We start from the raw sequence: 21,534 nt of genomic DNA on the forward strand, positions 1-21,534 counted from the left end.
TGTTGTATTCGTGAAGTTGTTTGGCAGTTATCTGTCAGTTTCTTCCAGTGAACCATAAGCTTTTAGAGAACAGGGGTTGTGTTATATTCATCTTTGTATTTCCCTCTTTTTTTTTTTTAAGTTGTTTTTCTGTCTTGTCATTAAATTTTACTACTACAGGGTTAGTTTTATGTCATTTGTTATTTGATACAGATTTTAAAATTGTATTTATCTTTAATTTCTAAAGCTTGACGTTTTAAACTGATAAGGCTTCCAGGTACAACTATATTTTTCATTTTTAATCAGTCGTTCTTCAGAATATATTGTTACTATATTGTTTGGAACTGACACGTTATATTGTTAGATATTCTCTTACTTAATATGACTTCATGAAAATTTATTTAACATAATCATAACCTTATTAATTTTTCTTAGTTTTTTGCCATAAGAGAAAACTCTAGATTTTTCCTTTATGCATTTGCACAGATACTGCATGCTTTAAATTATTTTGTAGATTTTAGCCCACATATATTTTTGTGTGTCTTCTTTAGGCATTATATTGTTGAGTTTTGTTTTAATGCCAATCAGTATGCTGTACTTTATATTAGAATTTAGTTCATTTGCTTTATACACTTTAATTGATAACTTTATTCTAATTCCTTTGTCCTGTAAGTTTTCCCTCATTGTATCTTTTTTTTTTTATTTCTCTGATTTGGGGTTGGATTCCCACAGGGGCTCAATAAGTAATTGACTTTTAAATGAATAGATGAATCAGTCACCAAAGTGAGGCATCCATTAACTTGCCATATTTGTTTTCCTTAAATTTTGTGTTTTCTAAATTCAGTTTATTTATGTTACATTTTCATATAGAATATAAACTGTGTGTTTTAAAGAATTTTTGATATTATTTTTTCCCTTGAAATAGATTCTGATATCAAAGTCCTTGAAGACCAGTTTGATGAAATCATAGTTGATTTAGCCACAAAACGTAAGCAGTATCCCAGAAAGATCCTTGAATATGTCATCAATATCATAAAGGCACAACAAGAGATTCTGGTAAGATGATTTACCTTTAAAATAGTAAATTTTATGTAATGTCTGTTTTACTACAGTAAAAAAGTTAAAGTATAAGATCAAGAGGAGATAAATGTTTTCTTTGTTTTTCATGCCTAAATTACTACTGTTTGTCTATTTATTATAAAACTTCCCCCTTCTAAGTCACACTAGGTTTTGAATACAGCTGATAATAAAGTAGAATTTGAAGATGGAAGACTGACAGTAACTTAATTCTGAGTCTAGGAAGGAGAAAGAAATTTATTTTTTAAGCTTCTTCCTTCTATCTGTGATTTGTATTTGGCACATTATTTGTATATAGTTACGTATTTTGGGAGACCCTTGTCTTTGTTACGTATTTTGGTGATGAAGATTGAGACTACCTGTTTATAATGCCAAAATTTGCTTTATGAATTGTGTTTAATTTCTTTTGCTCCAAAAATTATGATGAGGCAGAAGGAGGTTTGCTGGAATGGCATTGCCTCTGGAGTGAGACATACATGTGGCTTTCAGCTTTGCTTAATGGTTTGTCCTTACTTTTTGAAATTAGCATACTTTCACATATAAATTTTCCAGTTGCTTAGTTTTCAGGAATTGCTTCAGAGAGTGAAAGCAGGTACTTTATCTAAAATATTTTGCTTATCATTCTATGAGAAAAAATAGTTATAAGCAAAATTTTTCTTTTTTATTTCTTCCACAGAAATGTCAGTTCTCCAAGAAATACCCCACTCCCATCTCCCTCATCTACTTTTAAAGTTTTCTCAGGAAAAACATTCCAAATGTATTTATTTTCTAGTATCTTTCTCCCTATTACTACCCTTCCTCCCTGCTCCCACCTCCCTACCAAAAAACCTGTAGTCAGTATTACATTAAAGAAAGTTGCTGACCTAGATGGGGTGTTGCTGTGGAAGTTTAAAAATTGATGCAAAAATGAATGAGATGAGGATACTAAAGACAGCTTTAAAACAAACAAACAAAAAACCTTTTTGGCTCCTGCTGCTTTGGGCAAGAGAAAGAACATTTTCCACTTCCTTTTTGCCTGAATTATGGATCTTGTTCTTAGAGTTCTGCTACTGCAGTCCCAGTGTATCACAGGTAGGCGTTAGTGTGCTGACACTTTCAAAAACAGATTTCTGTGTGAATATGAGTTCGAGTTCTAACCACTCGTCCTAAAATGAACTTTCGAAAACCAGTCCGTTAATAGTTTGAAAACTACCTTATACTTTAAGATTCTTTCACTGTGCCTTTATTTTGCTTCTATGCTTCTTTCTTGTATGCTGCATCTTAGTGTATGCAGTAGGTGGCAGTACTCTAAAAGGTATAATTCAGACTTAATTTGATCTGTTCTTTTCTCCTCCCTCCCCTACAGGATCTGATTTGGACATTTGTTTTGTTTTGGGTTTTTTTTTTTTTTTGCAAAAGAATGATACTGCTGACTAATATTTGTTTATATTAGCCAAAGAAAATGTTTCTGTAAGTCACTTAGTTGTTAATTTAAATCTGTTTTATTTTATGTTTAGAAGCAGTACAACCCTGTTGTACATCTGTTGGACCTAAAATATGACCCTGATCCAGGTGAGCCAGTATTCATTTGTGGTAAAAATGAAGCATGAGCTTGTAATTTTAGGAGTTCCTGATATTCCTTTAAAGGTTTTAGCATCAGGGGTATCTTCCCTTTGATGCTCTAACTCACTCCCAGTCATAAGCATTTCAGTCTTTTTCTCACTTAGGTTTATGAGAACTAGCTCTGAACCTGCCATCTCAGAATTTCTAGGGTCAGGAACCAGGAATGTGGACTTCCGTTAAGCGGTCTCCTGACCTAGAGTGTTACCACCTTCTCCATCCACCTTCTCCTATAATACCCTCCTGTCTTTAATACTATTATATTATCCATTCTTTGCATTACAGCCAAAGTGGTACTATTAAAGCACTCATAGTATGTTTTCTTCATGTGATAACCATCACTGGTTTTTCATCATTTACAGAATGAAATCCAATAAAAATATAATATTGAACTTAAGAAGAGATATGTACACTTGTTACACCTTTGAATTCAGTTCTGTTTTCCACTTAGGTGCATCTTGTAAAACACAAATAAAAAGAATATAAACTGTAAATTCAGCAACAGAACTAACATTGCTAAAAATGTGGATCATGCATATTTTTAAATAACTCTATTCTTACCTTTAAAAATTTGTAACAATTTTCCTAAGAGACATTTTGGAATTTGCGTTTGGCTGTCTAACGTACCAATTTTGAAGTCTTTGTAAAAACACTTAAGATCTTGATTTATTTGTATGGGATTTCTATACTTATGGCTTTAAATACCTCACCCTTGTTGAATTCTGATTGACCTTCTAACATGTCCCCTGCCCTTCCAAAGTGTCCCAAACCAATGGGATAAACTGAGAGGGGGAAGCAAATGTAGACTGAAGTTGGTTAAAATCATAGCAGTCACTGTATTTGACAATAAACATTAACCTAGTAGCACTTACTTTGTCATCGGTTTGGTTTGGTTCAGTTCAGTCGCACAGTTGTGTCTGAATCTTTGCAATCCCATGGACTGTAGCACACCAGGCTTCCCTGTCCATCACCAACTCCCAGAGCTTGCTTAAACTTATGTCCATTGAGTCGGTGATGCCATCCAACCATCTCATCCTCTGTCGTCCCCTTTTCCTCCTGCCTTCAGTCTTTCCCAGCATCAGGGTCTTTTCCAGTGAGTCAGTTTTTCGCATCAGGTGGCCATAGTTTTGGAGCTTCAGCTTCATCATCAGTCCTTCCAATGAATATTCAGGACTGATTTTCTTTAGGACTGGTTTGATCTTGCAGTCCAAGGGGTTCTCAAGAGACTTCTCCAGTACCACAGTTCAGAAGCATCAATTCTTCAGTGCTCAGCTTTCTTTATGGTTCAAATCTCACATGCAGTCATAACTAATGGAAAAACCATAGCTTTGACTAGATAGACCTTTGTCAGTAAAGTAATATCTCTGCTTTTTAATATGCTGTCTAGGTTGGCCATAACTTTCCTTCCAAGGAGCAAGCATCTTTTAATTTCATGACTGTAGTCACCATCTGCAGTGATTTTAGAGCCCCCTCAAAATAAAGTCAGCCACTGTTTCCACTGTTTCACCATCTATCTGCCGTGAAGTGATGGGACCAGATGCCATGATCTTAGTTTTCTGAATGTTGAGCTTTAAGCAGCTTTTTCACCTCTTTCACTTTCATCAAGAGGCTCTTTAGTTCTTCACTTTCTGCCATAATGGTGATATCATCTGCATATCTGAGGTTATTAATATTTTTCCCAGCAATCTTGATTCCAGCTTGTGTTTCTTCCAGCCCAGCATTTCTCATGATGTACTCTGCATAGAAGTTAAATAAGCAGGGTGACAATATATAGCCTTGACATACTCTTTTTCCTATTTGGAACCAGTCTGTTGTTCCATGTCCAGTTCTAACTGTTGCTTCCTGACCTGCATACAGGTTTCTCAAGAGGCAGGTCAGGTGGTCTGGTATTCCCATCTCTTTCAGAATTTCCAGTTTGTTGCGATCCACACAATCAAAGGCTTTGGCATAGTCAGTAAAGCAGAAATAGATGTTTTTTCTGGAACTCTCTTGCTTTTTCGATATCCAGCAGATGTTGGCAATTTGATCTCTGGTTCCTCTGCCTTTTCTAAAACCAGCTTAAACATCTGGAAGTTCATGATTCACGTATTGTTGAAGCCTGGCTTGGAGAATTTACTTATTTTTAAGGGCTATTCATATTTTGTCAAACTTGGGTCAGATCTTCCTAGGAATTAAAAGGTATGGATACAGTTGAAACTTTGTTTTTACCCTTTTCCCATCCCATTCCACTCCCTTTTACTTCAGAATAACCACTATGCTCAAGTTGAGAGGATCCTTCCTATCCATGTTTTTGTGCTTTCACTTTATAGATGTATATCCATAAACACTGTATGGCATGTCTTTTAAAATTTTTACATAAGCTGTATCATACCAATCATATCATTCTGCAACTTGTTTTTCCCCATTGGTATTGTATACACATTATCTGCATTCATTTAGTTTCTATATAATATTCTGAGCATGAATACTTCTCTGTAAGTCCGTTCCTCTACTGAGGACACTTGGTTTCTTTTTCTTTTTTTGGCTGTTATGAACAGTTTTACAATGAGTATTTTTACACCTGTGTCTTGTAAACTGTGGCATACTTAATGTTGCAGATTTTCTGAGGCAGATTTCTGGAAGCAGAGTTTCTAGGTCCAGAGAGCTTGTCTCTGTTCAGCTTTATTACATTTGAGCTTTACTACCCCTCCAAAGGTCATGTCAGTTTATGGTTCCACCGGCAGTGTTTGAAAGTTCTTGCTTCTGTACAGTTTGCCAAAAATTAATTGCTGTCAGGTTTTCTGTACTTTTTTTTTTTCGCCAGTGTGATGGGCATGTAGAAGGTTTTAAAGTGAGGATGTTCGTCTTGAGTTACCTATTTATATTCTTTGCCTGTTCTTTGGTTGGGTATTACAACTTTCCTTATTCATTTCTAAGAGTCATATACACAGGCACATGAAGATATACACATGCACACACATTATAGACATTAGTGTTATAACCACTGTAAATATTTGCTCTCAGTTTTGGGTTGTCTTATAACTATTTATAATGACTTTATATATACATAAGTTTTTAAAATATATATAACTTTATTGCGATATAATTTATGTATAATAAAAGTATGTACATTTTATGCATACAGTTTGAGTTCTGGCAAATGTATACAACTCTGTAACCATGACCACAATTCAAATACAGAATTTTTCATCACTCATGAAGTTCCCTTATGCCCCTCAATTTTATGCTTTTTGTCTCTAACTCTGCTAATATGGTGAATTAACATTGACAGATTTTTCTGATGGTTATCATTGCATTCACATGGAAAACCCCACTTACTCATTAGTATATTTTTTCTTTTATATACTTGAATTAAAGTTACCTATATTTTATTTATATTTGTATACTATGTTAAACTATAGTATATTTGCATCTATAGTCATACAAGAAATAAACCTGTTTTAAAACATCCTGTCCCTTTCCAGTTTTGTCAGCAAGGTTATGCTGCCCTCATAAAACAGTTTCTAAATGTCACAGGGTTTTTGGTCTTTGAAGAGTTGGTGAGATTCATGTATAAAACTGTCTGAGCCTAGTTATAAACTGACTTAGTATATTTAATGGTTATTGATTTCTTCAGGTTTTTTTTTTTTAAGTCAATTTTGGTAATATTTGTTTGAAAAACAGTCTCTTTCATCCATGTATTCAGTATATTGGCATGAAACTTTATGGTAGTTACTTATAATTTTAAAAATTTCTGTTCCACATATGCTTATTTCTTAATGTTGTTCATTTTTGCTTTCTCTTTTTTCTTGATATCTTGCTCTAGATTTCTTTGTTTTTAATTGGTCTTTTCAGAGAGTCATCTTTTAGTTTTGAGTTTTTCTATTGTTTTTCACTTTTCTGGTTCCTTGAGTTCTGATCTTATCTTTAGTGTGGTCTTCCTGCTTTCTTGAGTTTTATGTGTTACTTTTAACTTCTTAAATTAAACACTTCATTAGTTTACTTCAGTCTTATTTTTTAGTAAATAAGTACAGATTTATCTCCAGGTCCTGCATTAGCCATATCCTGAAGACTCAACATGTAGAACTTTCATAGTTTAACTCCAAATATTTTTTTCATTTCCAAATGTAGGAGTCTTACTTATTTTCCTCTTTTTTGCCATCTGCCATGTTGATAGATTTTTATCTCTTATTTTCCTTTTTTTCTGGTTTGAAAGCTATCTGCTATGCTTCTTTTCCTTTAGTGTTACCTGTTAAAATTTTAGCATACTATAGTTCTAAAATTATCTAACATAGTCAGGAGTTATACAGTATTTCAGGTTCCCTCCTAGGCAAGAAAAGGACTTTATTATACTTTACCCACTGAATAAGCACATCCCTCCCTCAATTTTCCTTCTTATTTGTGTCTAGAACTTTATAGCACTCATCTGCTTTTTGTCTCTATAGATTTGACTATTCTAGACATTTCATATAAATTAAATCATGTAATATGTCATCCTTTAAGAATGGCTTCTATGAATTGGCATAATGTTTCAAGGTCCATGTTATAGCATGTATCAGTATTTTGTTGCTAATGTAAATGGAGTTAAAAAATAGTTTCAGTTTGTTTATTGCTACTGTATAGAAATAGGATTGATGTTTATATCTTGATCTTGTATCTTTCAACCTTGCTGATCTCATTTATTAGTTCTAATAGTTTTTTAGTGGATTTTTTAGAGTTCTCTACATAAAAGATTATATCATGTGATCAACAAATCAGAGTTTTACTTCTTCCTTTCCAGTCTGGAGGCCTGGTACTCATAGTTGATGATAAGTCTGCTCAGAGACTAATTGTCATTCTTTAATGGATAATCTGTATTTTCTCTCCTGATTTTTCATAATTTTTTTGTGTATTCTTAATGTTCTACAGTTTTAGCACAATATGGTTAGGTGTTTATTTTTTATTTCTCTAACATGGTGCTTAGGGTACACTTTTTCCAACAATGAAAATAACTTTCTTGCTTTTTCTTGATTATATAAAAATGTATTCACATCCCCAAAGTGTTAAAAGCATAAGAAATGAGTTTAAATCACATGGAATCATGTACTCGAGATAACCACTATTAACATGTTTCTAACCAGTGACTAGTACTCTTGCCTGAAAAATCCCATGGACGGAGGAGCCTGGTAGGCTGCAGTCCATGGGGTTGCTAAGAGTCGGACACAACTGAGAGACTTCACTTTCACTTTTCACTTTCATGCATTGGAGAAAGACATGGCAACCCACTCCAGTGTTCTTGCCTGGAGAATCCCAGGGACAGAGGAGCCTGGTAGGAGGCCGTCTATGGGGTTGTACGGAGTCGGACATGACTAAAGCGACTTAGCAGCAGTAGCAGTATTATAATATATTGCTTATTGCTATCTCTTCAGTCCACCTGCAGATCTTGCTGCCTTGACCTTGAAAACGTATTTCAATTTCAACTACTTCCTATCAAATCCATCTCTACTGCTGTTGTCATTGTCTCCATATTCTCTTAGTGGGACTACTGCAGTAGTCTGCTGGTCTCCTTCCAGTTCAGTTTGCCACATGGCATCCAGGGGATTCTTTCTGAAGCATAATCAGGGTGCATCAGTCCCTGCTTAAAAGTCTCCAGTGGCTCCGCATCATACTTCCCTTGGTCTACAGGTCCTCTCTGACCTGGTCCCTGGCTGCTCCTCAGATTTCATCTCTGACCCTAGTTTCTTAGCACTCTCACCTTTGTCTACTGAGCTCCAGCCACACTAGCATTCTTTCTGTTTCACCCAGAATGTGCCAAACAGGCACTGGCCCTGTGGTTTTCACACTTGTTGCTCCCTGGTTCCTGTCTGAAACTATCTGCCTGACTCTCCCTTCATTCAGCTCTGTTCAAAGCGTAACCTCGTCAGCAAGGTCTTCCCTGACAGTCTGTGTCAGATCCCTTCCTGACCCCCTTGCTCATACTCTGTCACCCTAACCTGCTTTATTTCCCCTACTACTTACTGACATTATGTAATTTCTCTTTATTTTGTTGTCTTCATCCCTTCCCTCACTGTACTATAAACTCCCTGTGAACAAGGGCTTTGTTTTGTCTACTTCTGTATCCCTTAGCTTTAAGATCGTTATCTGACATAGTACACTCAGGAAATATTTATGAAATAAGTACATAATTATACATGTTCTTTTAAAAATTTTAAAAAATAAGGATAGTGTTTAACTTGTTTTTGGCCTCCTTCCTCCTTTCCCATCTACTGCTCCTTCAGAGATACATCACTAATCTGGTGTGAAGCCGTTTACCCTTTTTTCTCTTTTCATATAATCATATTAAAATACATACATACTAGACATTTGGGGAGCATAATTTATTTTACAGAAAAGTGATTTATGTATTCAGATTATCTATACCTTACTCTTATAAATATATGGGAGATCCTCCAATTCAGCTACCATAGATCTCACATTATATTTTAAATTGTGTTATGTTTTTATAATTAGTTTTTGTTTCATGCTATTAATAAATTTAAGCTTAACATTAACTTGTAAATAGTCAATGGTATATATATAGTAGAAAATGGAAATCCAGTCTATTTGTCTTCCCCAGTCTATCTGAAGTCAGTCAGTTCAGGCAGTTCAGTAGCTCAGTCGTGTCCGACTCTTTGCGACCCCGTGAATTGCAGCAGGCCAGGCTTCCCTGTCTATCACCAACTCCCAGAGTTCACTCAAACTCAGGTCCATTGAGTCGGTGATGCCATCCAGCCATCTCGTCCTCTGTCATCCCCTTCTCCTTCTGCCCCCAATCCCTCCCAGCATCAGAGTCTTTTCCAATGAGTCAACTCTTCGCATGAGGTGGCCAAAGTATTGGAGTTTCAGCTTTAGTATCATTCCTCCCAAAGAACACCCAGGACTGATCTCCTTTAGAATGGACTGGTTGGATCTCCTTGCAGTCCAAGGGACTCTCGAGTCTTCTCCAACACCACAGTTCAAAAGCATCAATTCTTTGGCGCTCAGCTTTGTTCACAGTCCAACTCTCACATCCATACATGACTACTGGAAAAACCATAGCCTTGACTAGACGGACCTTTGTTGGCAAAGTAATGTCTCTGCTTTTGAATATGCTATCTAGGTTGGTCATAGCTTTCCTTCCAAGGAGTAAGCGTCTTTTAACTTCATGGCTGCAATCACCATCTGCAGTGATTTTGGAGCCCCCAAAAATAAAGTCTGACACTGTTTCCACTGTTTCCCCATCTATTTCCCATGAAGTGATGGGACCGGATGCCATGATCTTTGTTTTCTGAATGTTGAGCATTAAGCCAACTTTTTCACTCTCCTCTTTCACTTTCATCAAGGGGCTTTTTAGTTCTTCTTCACTTTCTGCCATAAGGGTGGTGTCACCTGCATATCTGAGGTTATTGATATTTCTCCTGGCAATCTTGATTCCAGCTTGTGCTTCTTCCAGCCCAGCGTTTCTCATGATGTACTTACTCTGCATATAAGTTAAATAAGCAGGGGGACAATATACAGCCTTGACGTATTCCTTTTCCTGTTTGGAATCAGTCTGCTGTTCCATGTCCAGTTCTAACTGTTGCTTCCTGACCCGCATATAGGTTTCTCAAGGGGCAAGTCAGGTGGTCTGGTATTCCCATCTCTTTCAGAATTTTCCACAGTTTGTTGTGATCCACACAGTCAAAGGCTTTGGCATAGTCAGTAAAGCAGAAATAGATGTTTTTCTGGAACTCTCTTGCTTTTTCCACGATCCAGCAGATGTTGGCAATTTGATCTCTGGTTCCTCTGCCTTTTCTAAAACCAACTTGAACATATGGAGTTTCACAGTTCACATATTGCTGAAGCCTGGCTTGGAGAATTTTGAGCATTACTTTACTATCATGTGAGATGAGTGCAATTGTGTGGTAGTTTGAACATTTTTTGGCATTGCCTAAAGGTTTAGGATCCTCCAGTAGCTAAAGAAAGGCTTCCCAGGTGCTACTGGTAAAGAACCCACCTGCCAACGCAGGAAACTTAAGAGACATGGTTCCGATCCCTGGGTGAGGAAGATCTCCTGGAGGAGAGCATGACAACCCACTCCAGTATTCTTGCCTGGAGAATCCCATGGACAGAGGAGCCTGACAAGCTACAGTCTAGAGAGTCACAAAAAGTCGGAAACAACTGAAGCAACTTAGCATGCATGCAGTAGCTAAAGGAAATCATAACAGACATTACAGAAGAACAATAAATCATGAAATAAAACAAGAATAGTACAAAAATAGAAATGATAAAGAAGCAAAGTTAAAAGATTAAGTTAAAGATTTTCTAGAAGATGAGAGTCCTCAGACAAATTTACATGGAATTATAAGTGGAAGATGAGAAGAGGAAACAAGCAAAACAAATAAAAAAATCCCCCCTACTCAAAAACAAGAAAAAAAGTGTATACTCTATTTAAATAAAATTGCGTGTATGTGTGCTGCTGCTGCTAAGTTGCTTCAGTCGTGTCCGACTCTTAGAGACCCCATGGACTGCAGCCTACCAGGCTCTTCCGTCCATGGAATTTTCCAGGCAAGAGTACTGGAGTGGGGTGCCATTGCCTTCTCCATGTGTATGTATAAAAAAGCATTTAAAAAATTACCAGTAAGAACCACAGAAATGAACCATATGTTACATACTTGAATGAAAAAAATCACAGAATAGAATATATTGTATATATATAAACAACTCAAAACTCCCTATGCCTATCTGCCCATATACAAATGTATTGATAAAGATCTAAGATTAGACATATCAAGCAGTTATAGTAATTGTCTATTTGAAGGTGTGTGACAGCAGATATTTAGAAAAGGCAGAGGAACCAGAGATCAAATTGCCAACATCCACTGGATCTTCAAAAAACCAAGAGAGTTTCAGAAAAACATCTATTTCTGCTTTATTGACTATGCCAAAGCCTTTGACTGTGTGGATCACAACAAACTGAAAAATTCTGAAAGAGATGGGAATACCAGACCACCTGACCTGCCTCTTGAGAAACCTATATGCAGGTCAGGAAGCAACAGTTAGAACTGGACATGGAACAACAGACTGGTTTCAAATAGGAAAAGGAGTATGTCAAGGCTGTATATTATCACCCTGCTTATTTAACTTCTATGCAGAGTACATCATAAGAAACGCTGGGCTGGAAGAAACACAAGCTGGAATCAAGATTGCCGGGAAAAATATCAATAACCTCAGATATGCAGGTGACACCACCCTTATGGCAGAAAATGAAGAACTAAAAAGGCTCTTGATGTAAGTGAAAGAGGAGAGTGAAAAAGTTGGCTTAATGCTCAACATTCAGAAAACGAAGATCATGGCATCCGGTCCCATCACTTCATGGGAAATAGATGGGGAAACAGTGGAAACAGTGTCAGACTTTATTTTGGGGGGCTCCAAAATCACTGCAGATGGTGATTGCAGCCATGAAGTTAAAAGACGCTTACTCCTTGGAAGGAAAGCTATGACCAACCTAGATAGCATATTCAAAAGCAGAGACATTACTTTGCCAACAAAGGTCCGTCTAGTCAAGGCTATGGTTTTTCCAGTGGTCATGTATGGATGTGAGAGTTGGACTGTGAACAAAGCTGAGCGCCAAAGAATTGATGCTTTTGAACTGTGGTGTTGGAGAAGACTCGAGAGTCCCTTGGACTGCAAGGAGATCCAACCAGTCCATTCTAAAGGAGATCAGTCCTGGGTATTCTTTGGGAGGAATGATGCTGAAGCTGAAACTCCAATACTTTGGCCACCTCATGCGAAGAGTTGACTCATTGGCAAAGACTCTGATGTTGGGAGGGATTGGGGGCAGAAGGAGAAGGGGACGACAGAGGATGAGATGGCTGGATGGCATCACCGACTCAATGCACATGAGTTTGGGTAAACTCTGGGAGTTGGTGATGGACAGGGAAGCCTGGCCTGCTGCAATTCATGGGGTCACAAAGAGTTGGACGCAACTGAACTGAACTGAAACCTTTAAAAATCATTTTCAGATTGCTTTATTTTTATTTTATCTACAGCAAATTCCTCCCCTTGACGTTGCTTATATTGGCTGTCCTTCATGGTTGTAATTTCTTCATATATTTAAGAATTTTGCTTAGCAAGTGTTTCTTGACTGAGTTTTTCATGTGCTTTCTTATTGCTGCTTTCCCCTCTTCCTGTCTAGCAGTTTTGTGGTTGCCTTCTGTCTGGCCCTTGATCAGTCCCAGGCGAGAACCACATCTTAAATTGACACTGGGAGGGCCTCTGTTCCACTGTAATATTGGCGATAGTGGATCTAGTCACTAAGTCAGCAGGCAGCTTAATATAGCCCTGGCTTTGAGGCATTTTCTGCCATCAACTAGTATAGCTTTAAGTATGCTGCAGCTCAGTAGCTCAGTTTGTTGGTTTTTTCCCCCAGCCTCCTTTTCAGGGTAGGAAAACTCCATTCGAACCCTTGGTTTCATGTATGAGGCCAGCTCTCCCCATTCCCTGCCCCTCTGGTGCATGTTGACACCTTTTTATCTTGTGGGTAGCAAATTCCTAGTTACTTACTGCCTACCTTCCGTCTGCCCTCCAGTCGGTCTGTAACTTTAGCCTGACTTAAAAGCTTTTTCTCTTCTACTTTTTTCTGGTTCATAGAAATTTACTTTGTACATGCTTTGAATTTGTCTTTAAAATTTTTCTGTCTTTATCCAGTGGTACTTTGGACAAAAGCGGGGAGTTTATGAACTTCCAAGACCAGCTTGACTAGAAATTTAGGATACTCTTAAAAACACAAATCAACTTTCATTCCTCTCTGCTTAAAATCCTAAAGTCTCCCAATTTTAAAGTATACATAATAGACTTTGACCTTCTCAGCATTCCTTTATGTGATCTGGCCCTTCCAGATTCATTTCAAAAGCTTTCCTTTTTGTTCTAGCCCTCTGTAGACCCTCTCTTTCTGCAAAGTGGTTCAGCTGTATGTGTGTGTGTGTGTCTATTTGTTTTTTAGTTTCTTTTCCATTGTAGGTTATTACAAGATAGTGAGTAGAGTTCCCTATGCTATTAATATGTAGTAAGTAGGTCCTTGTTGGTTATCCATTTTATATACAGTAGTGTGTATATTTTAATCTCAGACTCCTGATATATCCCTCTTATCCTTGGGTAACAATAAATTTGTTTTCTATGGCTGTGATTCTATTTCTCTTTTGTCAGTAAGTTCATTTGTATCATTTTTTTTAAGATTCCACATATAAGCAATATTGTACGATATTTGTCTTTTTCTAACTTCACTTAGTATGATAATCTCTAGGTCCATCAGTGTTGCTGCAAATGGCATCTCATTCTTTGCTGTGGTTGAGAAGTATTCCACTGTGTGTATGTACCACATCATCTTTGTTGATTCATTTGTCAGTAAACACCTAGTTTGTTTCCATGTCTTGATTGGCTATTGAAAATAGTGCTGCTGTGAACATAGTGTTGGCTCTGTGTCTTTTCAAATTACAGTTTTCTCCAGATAAATGCCCAGGAGTAGAATTGCTGAGAGATCTGTTTTTAGTTTTTAAAAGAATTGCTGTGAAAGTTGCTGAGTCGTGTCCAACTCTTTACAACCCCATGAGTATACAGTCCATAGAATTCTCCAGGCCAGAATACTGGAGTGGGTAGCCTTTCCCTTCTCCAGGGGATCTTCCCAACCCAGGAAGCAGGCGGATTCTTTACCGACTGAGCTATCAGGAAATCGCCAAGGAATTCCCATACTGTTCTCCATAGTGGGTGCACCAGTTTACATTCGAATTAGTAGTGTAGAAGGGCTCGCTTTTCTCCACCCCTTCTCCAGGGTTTATCATTTGTAGCCTTTCTGATGATGGCCGTTCTGACTGGTATGAGGTAATACCTTATTGTAGTTTTGATTTGCATTTCTTGAATAATTAGCAGTGTTGAGCATCTTTTCATGTGCCTGGTGGCCTTCTGTATGTTTCTTTGGAGGAATATCTATTTAGGTATTCTGCCCATTTATTTATTTATTGAGCTATATGAGCTGATGGTGTATTTTGTAAATTAATCCTTTCAGTCACATAGTTTGCAAGTATTTTTTCCTCAGATTGTCTTTTTGTTTTGCTGATGGTCTCCTTTGCTGTGCAAAAGCTTTTAAGTTTAATTACGTCCCATTTGTTTATTTTTGGTTTTGTTTCCATCACTCTAGGAGACAAATCCAAAAAAAAATATTGCTATGGTTTATGTCAGAGTGTTCTGCCTGTTTTTCTCTGAGAGTTTCATAGTATCCAGTCTTACATTTAGATTTTTAATCCATTTTAACAAAGTTTGCTTTTGTATATGGTGTTAGATAATGTTCTAATTTAATTATTTTACATGTAGCTGTCCAGTTTTCCCAGCACTACTTGTTGAAGAGACTGTCTTTTATTCAGTGTATATCTTTGCCTCCTTTGTCATAGATAAAATGATCATAAGTGTATGAGTTTACTTCCCCCAGTACTTCTAAGGTTGACATCTTCTCAGTTTTTCTTATTTAAATGCTACCTCCGCAGAGAGATCTTTCCTACTCACCCTGGTAAAAGTAATCTCTCCCCAATTCTCTGTCATAATACTTGTTTATTTCCATAATACCATTTGTTACGACATGTGCTTGTTTCTTTTCTCACAAAACTGAAAGCTTCATGAGCTTTTTACTTTGCATTTTTGTTTGCATTATGTGAAGCCAGCATATAGCATCATGCTCAGTAAATACTTACCACATGACTATTATTCACCCATGGATTCAGCATATTTATTGAATGTGTACTATATGCCAGAACTATTCTCACTGTGGAGGATGTAATGGTGAATGATACAGACAGGGTCCTTGCTCTGTGGAGCTTACATTCTAATGAGGGAAGGAAAGTATCAACAAATAGAAAAATAAATAACATCAGTGCTAGGGTGATGTGTTTAGGTGATGGGAAACACTTTTCTGAGGAAGTAACAAGAAGGAATTTATCTTGTGACAATCAAGAGGAAGAACTTTTCAGTTAGAAAAGCTAGAACAAGGTTCCTAAGAATGAGCTTGAGTATTCATAGAACAAGGGACTACTGAGGCTGTAGTGGAAGGAATAGAGGGAAAGAGCATTATAGGAGAAGGTTAGAGTCTTGACTGAGACCAGATAACACAAGCTAGGAGTTCAAAAATATGTGGTACCTTAAGACAGATGCAGTTCTTGGGTACTGAAGGAGCTGGTGAGGTGTAGGTGTGAGTAGAGGCCAAGGAGCCTAACACATGTGTTAAACAGATGGGTTAAAATTGTGGCAAAGTGTTATCTTCCAGAAAGTCATATATCACTGCTTAGTTTTTGGTTTCCTTTTCACCGGGGATGCTACTTTTTAACTCATGGTTCTTATTCATGCCTTTAGTTACCCTTTTTAGAAACTAGTACAAGCCAAACATCCTATATTATGCATGCTTGCTCATACATGTTCATAAAAATACAGTGGAAATGGAAAGGAAACACTCAGTTAATGCTTTTTTTTTCCCTTGCTGAATTTCTGAATTTGTGCATGCTTTTGGAATTTCATGTTTCCTAGTTTAGTCAGTGCAGTGACCTAAAAGCAAAACAAGGTTGATTACTCAATCTTTCATTTCCACTTTTTCATTTCCCTGTGTTTTAGAAAGCAAGTGACTAGGGAAGGCAGTGTACTCAAGGGTGCCTAACTTCCACATTTTTAAGAGCAAACTTTTATATATATATCTTTGCAGCAGTCTTCTAATTAACTCCCTACCAATAGGATGAGTTTTCATTTGTCATTTATAACCTTTTGTGATCCTATTAGTGAAACTAATCATTCTTTCCATATCATCAACTTTTTAAAAAAGTTATTTGAAATTAATTGACTAGGCTCCCTTTTTATTATTTCCTGTCCTTCACAAAACATGTAGTAGTGACAAGGATCTATTTTAAGTTTCTCTGTAGTAGACTTTATGATAGTTCTTTTGCTGACCCTACAAGCAGAGGACTTAGAGACAGTTCCTCTTTTTTCCTAATAATGACAGCTTGCTTAAGCCATTGTTAGAATATTTACAGGTAGTCACCCACTTACAAATGGTTACATTTCAGACATTTATACTTAATCTGAACTTTGAAATTTGAACTGTATTTCCCCCTGAAAAAATGTGCAAATGGTATTATAAATAAATAACTTTCTAGGCTACCCTTTAAAGACCTGTGTAAACCTGTGTGTGCTCGGTCACTCAGCTGCATCTGACTCTTTGCGACCCTATGGACTATAGCCCACCAGGGCCCTCTTTCCATGGGATTCTCCAGGCAAGAATACTGAAGTGGGTTGCCATGCCCTCCTCCGAGGAATCTTCCCAACCCAGGGATTGAACCCGTGTCTCTTGCATTGCAGAATTCTTTACCGCAAAGCCACCAGGGAAGCCCCATGTAACATATAGTGTAGCTGAAATACTACACATTTATGATGAAAAATATTAGGAAAATCACACTTGAGATGCACATTAGTTCTACTGCGTGACATTTAAATAGAATCTGGAGGTAGTCCTTTGGGTTCAGTGATACCTTTGTTTGTGATGAGACAGTGAATAATGGTGCCATGAAGGTGTTCCCATGAAGGTGATGGAGAGAGCCCTTGAGGATGCTTCTGCAGGAAGCCCATCCATCTCCTGTATGGCAAGGACCAGCCATCTGGACATGAGACAGTTTATCACGAGTACCTGTAAGCTCTTACTAGTTACAGCAAGTGGAACATTCATTTAAAATAACCTTAAGTGAGAAATTGAAAAGTTTGTGTATTTTGAATTCCTGAGCAGATGTTAATGTTGGTGAATGCTTTTCTGATACATTTACAGATGACATATTTCATTTTTAGTGGTCATATTTGTGTGTTTATTTTTCCCTTTTTGGGTTTTTTAAAATCTGTGTGTGTTTAGTTTTATTCCTAAAATTATTGATGCTCCTTAGTTTTCAAAGAAAGGAGTTTAATTTACTTAACTAAAAACAAAACAGTACTTAAATGTTAATAGTTGAAACAAATTTAACTCTAGACTTTTAAAAATTCTTTGCTAGGCATAATTTATTTTTGTTTTTATCTTAAGAGATTTTTATTGTAACAAAATTTTTGACTGTTTGCTAACATATTCATTTGAGTATAGCATAATTCCTGGCAAAGTGGTAGTTTGGAAAGTTACATATAGAATATAGAAGAGTGTGTGCTGTGAGTTTCTAACTCTATTTAGTGTTTATTCAGTTATTCGTTTAGTTCAGATACATTTCTCAGCTGTCACAGCTCCTTTTTTCCCATCTAAAAAAAAAGAGGCTGATGAAACCTGCTTCTGTCACAGAGTTGCTAAAGTTAATACATAGGATTGATTGGCATTGTATGACAGCCCATAATACTACAGAAATGCGCTATCAGAAGATCACGTGTAGGGAAAACTTCCATTCCTTCTGTTTCTTTTACCTGAACTCTCCTTTTTATAGCCAAGTTTCTCAAAAGAATAATCTACACTCATCCGCTTCACTTTCATTTTTGTCAAAAATCATCAGTAGTATTAAGCATTGATATTGTTATGACTATGTAAATGTTCTTCAGTATGAGTCAGGTAATCATACTATGAGTGTATTTTCTTTCTTGAACATCTTTCTACCCCCCCCCCCCTTCGGAATGCTTTATTTTTCTGTTTGCTTTGTTTGCTGATGTGTCTTTCACTAATTCTTTCCCAAACACTTCAATAGAACTGTAAAATTCTTCTCAATATAGTAAACACTTCCATCAAATCCACTTTTAAAACGCTTTCCTTTTTTCTTGGAGGTTTTCCTCTGGGAGCCTTTTGTCTTCCTTTTCTAATCTGGACTGTTTGCTCTTTAGGCCTGCTGAAGAGCTTTCATTCCATCTGTTTTTTCCTCCTCATCCTGGGGATTTCCTTTACTTCTGTTATGTTTTGGATCATGTTTCCTGGTTCCTGTGTTTTCTTCTTTCTTGATTTATTCTCTTGTTTTGGTATAGCACATCCTCTACCACCCACCTCCTACTTCCACTCACCCCCAGCCACCCAGTACGAAATCTTCTTAGTCTATAACATCTATGTTATAAGAGCTCTTATAACATCTATGAAGTTTTTACTCCTTTCAATTCCCTTGTTGGATTGACCTCACCTTTGTGCCTCCATGGCAAACTTTGTTATAGCCTTCATCCATCATACTTTTCAAGCACCTGCTCTACAAGTCAGACACTGTGATTAAGATTAAGAGAATAAGGTTCTTGTTCCCAGGGAAATTCTGAAAAATAGGAGCACCATGGTTCTCACTGCGGGGGCCGTACTGCCCCCTAGTGGTCCTTTGAAAAATAGGGGGAAATTTTTAGTTACAGCACTAATGGGAGGGCGTAGCTGGCATTTTATAGTCAGGGGCCAAGAATACTAAACATAGTGTAAGTCCAGCACAAGTTTAGAATGTTCCACCAAACATTCATGTATGAAAATCTGTTCGCAGTTATCCAAGCCTGGGACCTAACTCCATTTTACATGCAGTCCCAAACTACTTGGCACGGTTTTCATTGTTATTGCTTGTGCAACAGATGGGAAACAGCTATTGTCCATCTGTGTGTGTTTGCAGAAGAAAACTTTTTGTTAAGTTATATGTGTTACTACGTGCTGAGTGACTGAACTGAAGACAACTTTCTAGAGTAAATGCTGAAAAAGAGATTTCGTTCATTATGTGTATGTTTGTATATATTGAGCTATAATATATAGTGCACAGCTTGATGAACTTGTATACATATATACATATTAAAGTATGTAACTGCCACTTGGATCTAGATATTGTCTGCAGAGTTGGGAAACATAGGATAAACCTATTTTTATGGTTTTTTAAAATATATATATATTTTTAATTTATTCATTTTTTAATTGAAGGATAATTACTTACAGAATTTTGTTGTTTTCTGTCAAACCTCAACCTGAATCAGCCATCAGTATATATATATCCTCTCCCTCTTGAACCGCCCTCCCATCTCCCTCCCCATCCCACCCCTCTAGGTTGATACAGAGCCCCCGGTAGAGTTTCCTGAGACATACAGCAAATTCCCACTGACTGTCTGTTTTGCATATGGTAATATAAGTTTCCATGTTACTTTCTCCATACCTCTCACCCTCTCCTCCCCTCTCCCCATGTACATAAGTCTATTCTCTGTCTGTTTCTCCACTACTCCCTGCAAATAAATTCTTCAGTAGTATCATTCTTCTAGATTCCATATATATACATTAATATGCGATATTTATTTTTCTGACTTCACTCTGTATAATAGGCTCTAGGTTCATCCATCTCATTAGAATTGACTCAAATGTGTTCTTTTTTATGGCTGAGTAATATTCCATTGCATATATGTACCACAACTTCTTTAACATAGGATAAACCTATTTTTAAAAAGTACCTTTTCAAATAATATGCTGTTACGTTTTCATATGTACAGTAAATATAGTCACACTGTCCAAAAATCTGGAAACATCAGGAAAATATCCTATTTATTTCATTTTTTACATTTTAACAGTTAGATCCATTGCTTTAAATTTTACTTGAAAAGGTAACTTGAAGAAGAAGATATAGACTATATTATTTGCAAGTGTAACTAACACATATTTATTCTGCTTCCCAATTTTACAGACACTCTGTACCCCAAAAAGTTTCTGTATATTCATTACTGGTCAATATTCTGCTGCTCTCAGAGGTAGCCACCATTCTGACTTAATCATCATATTTCTTCAAATATTCTTTCTATCTCTATTAATTTACATATGCAGGAAAGGTAAATTGAACTAAAAAGAAGTCTTTGCAACTAGAGTTGCATTTTATCAGTCTGATTATGAAATGTTTTAGATCCACTTACAACTTTCATACTCCCTTTTTTCAAAAGATGAATTACTTAGAAATTTTCAACAACATTTTTACTTGCAAAGGATTTTGGTACAGTGTGTAGAACAAAGCTAATGGGAAATATGTAATGGAAGATTTGTCTTTTTAATAGAACCAAATGTTACTGAATTAACAGAAGCACCCAAAATGTAGGAATCTCATTTTTATTAATAAAAATTATTTTTAAATACTTCCTATTATTGCCACATTGTATATTAAAAACTTTTTTTACAGTGATAAGAAATTATGTGAATTTAAAATTTTCAATTAGATTGCTTGTCTTTATTCTTACTCCCTGGTGGCTCAGGCAGTAGAGTGTTCTGTCTGCAATGCGGGAGACCTTGGTTCGATCCCTGGGTCAAGAAGATTCCCTGGAGAAGGAAATGGCAACCCTCTCCAGTACTCTTGCCTAGAAAATCACATGGACGGAGGAGCCTGGTCCAGGCTACTGTCCATGGGGTCACAAAGAGTCAGACACGACTGAGAGACTTCACTGATTCTTACTCTGAATCTGTCCACAAAGGTCAACCACATATCTTCTGTCTGTTGAGTCACTGAGTCGTGTCTGACTCTTTGGAACCCCATGGACTGTAGCTCGCCAGACTCCTCTGTCCATGGGATTCTCTAGGCAAGAATACTGGAGTAGGTTGCCATTGTCTCCTCCAGGGGATCTTCCTGACCCAGGGATCGAACTCACGTCTCTTGCATCAGCAGTTGGATTCTTTACCACTGTGCCACCTGGGAAACGCCATCTTCTCTATAGTTCTCATATTTCTGTTTTTGTCTTATCCATTCTATATTCCCCATCGCCTTTCAACAGTATGACTGTATGATCTCTGAATTCTTTTTAAGTGGATGTGATTACTGAACTACTGAATGTAATCTGAATTATGGTGGAATTTCAAAGTAGGAGATAATATTTTCTATTGGATTTAATCCCTACACTTTCCAGTGTTTTAGTGTAGGGAATTATTTTGATGTAACACTTTTAATAAGGCCATCTCATTTGTAG

General features: G+C 36.9%; 1 protein-coding gene across 1 annotated transcript in view; it reads left to right on the forward strand.

Moving 5' to 3' along the window:
• Positions 1–21,534, forward strand: part of NSL1 (NSL1 component of MIS12 kinetochore complex) — a 40,992-nt gene that overhangs the window by 15,402 nt on the left and 4,056 nt on the right. The window contains exons 3-4 of the mRNA XM_068986325.1: positions 905–1,035; positions 2,553–2,607. Of these exons, the coding sequence (XP_068842426.1) occupies positions 905–1,035; positions 2,553–2,607 (186 nt within the window). The remainder of the gene's footprint in view (positions 1–904; positions 1,036–2,552; positions 2,608–21,534) is intronic.

Source organism: Capricornis sumatraensis, chromosome 14 (genome assembly GCF_032405125.1).
Source record: "Capricornis sumatraensis isolate serow.1 chromosome 14, serow.2, whole genome shotgun sequence".
Classification (NCBI taxonomy): domain Eukaryota; kingdom Metazoa; phylum Chordata; class Mammalia; order Artiodactyla; family Bovidae; genus Capricornis; species Capricornis sumatraensis.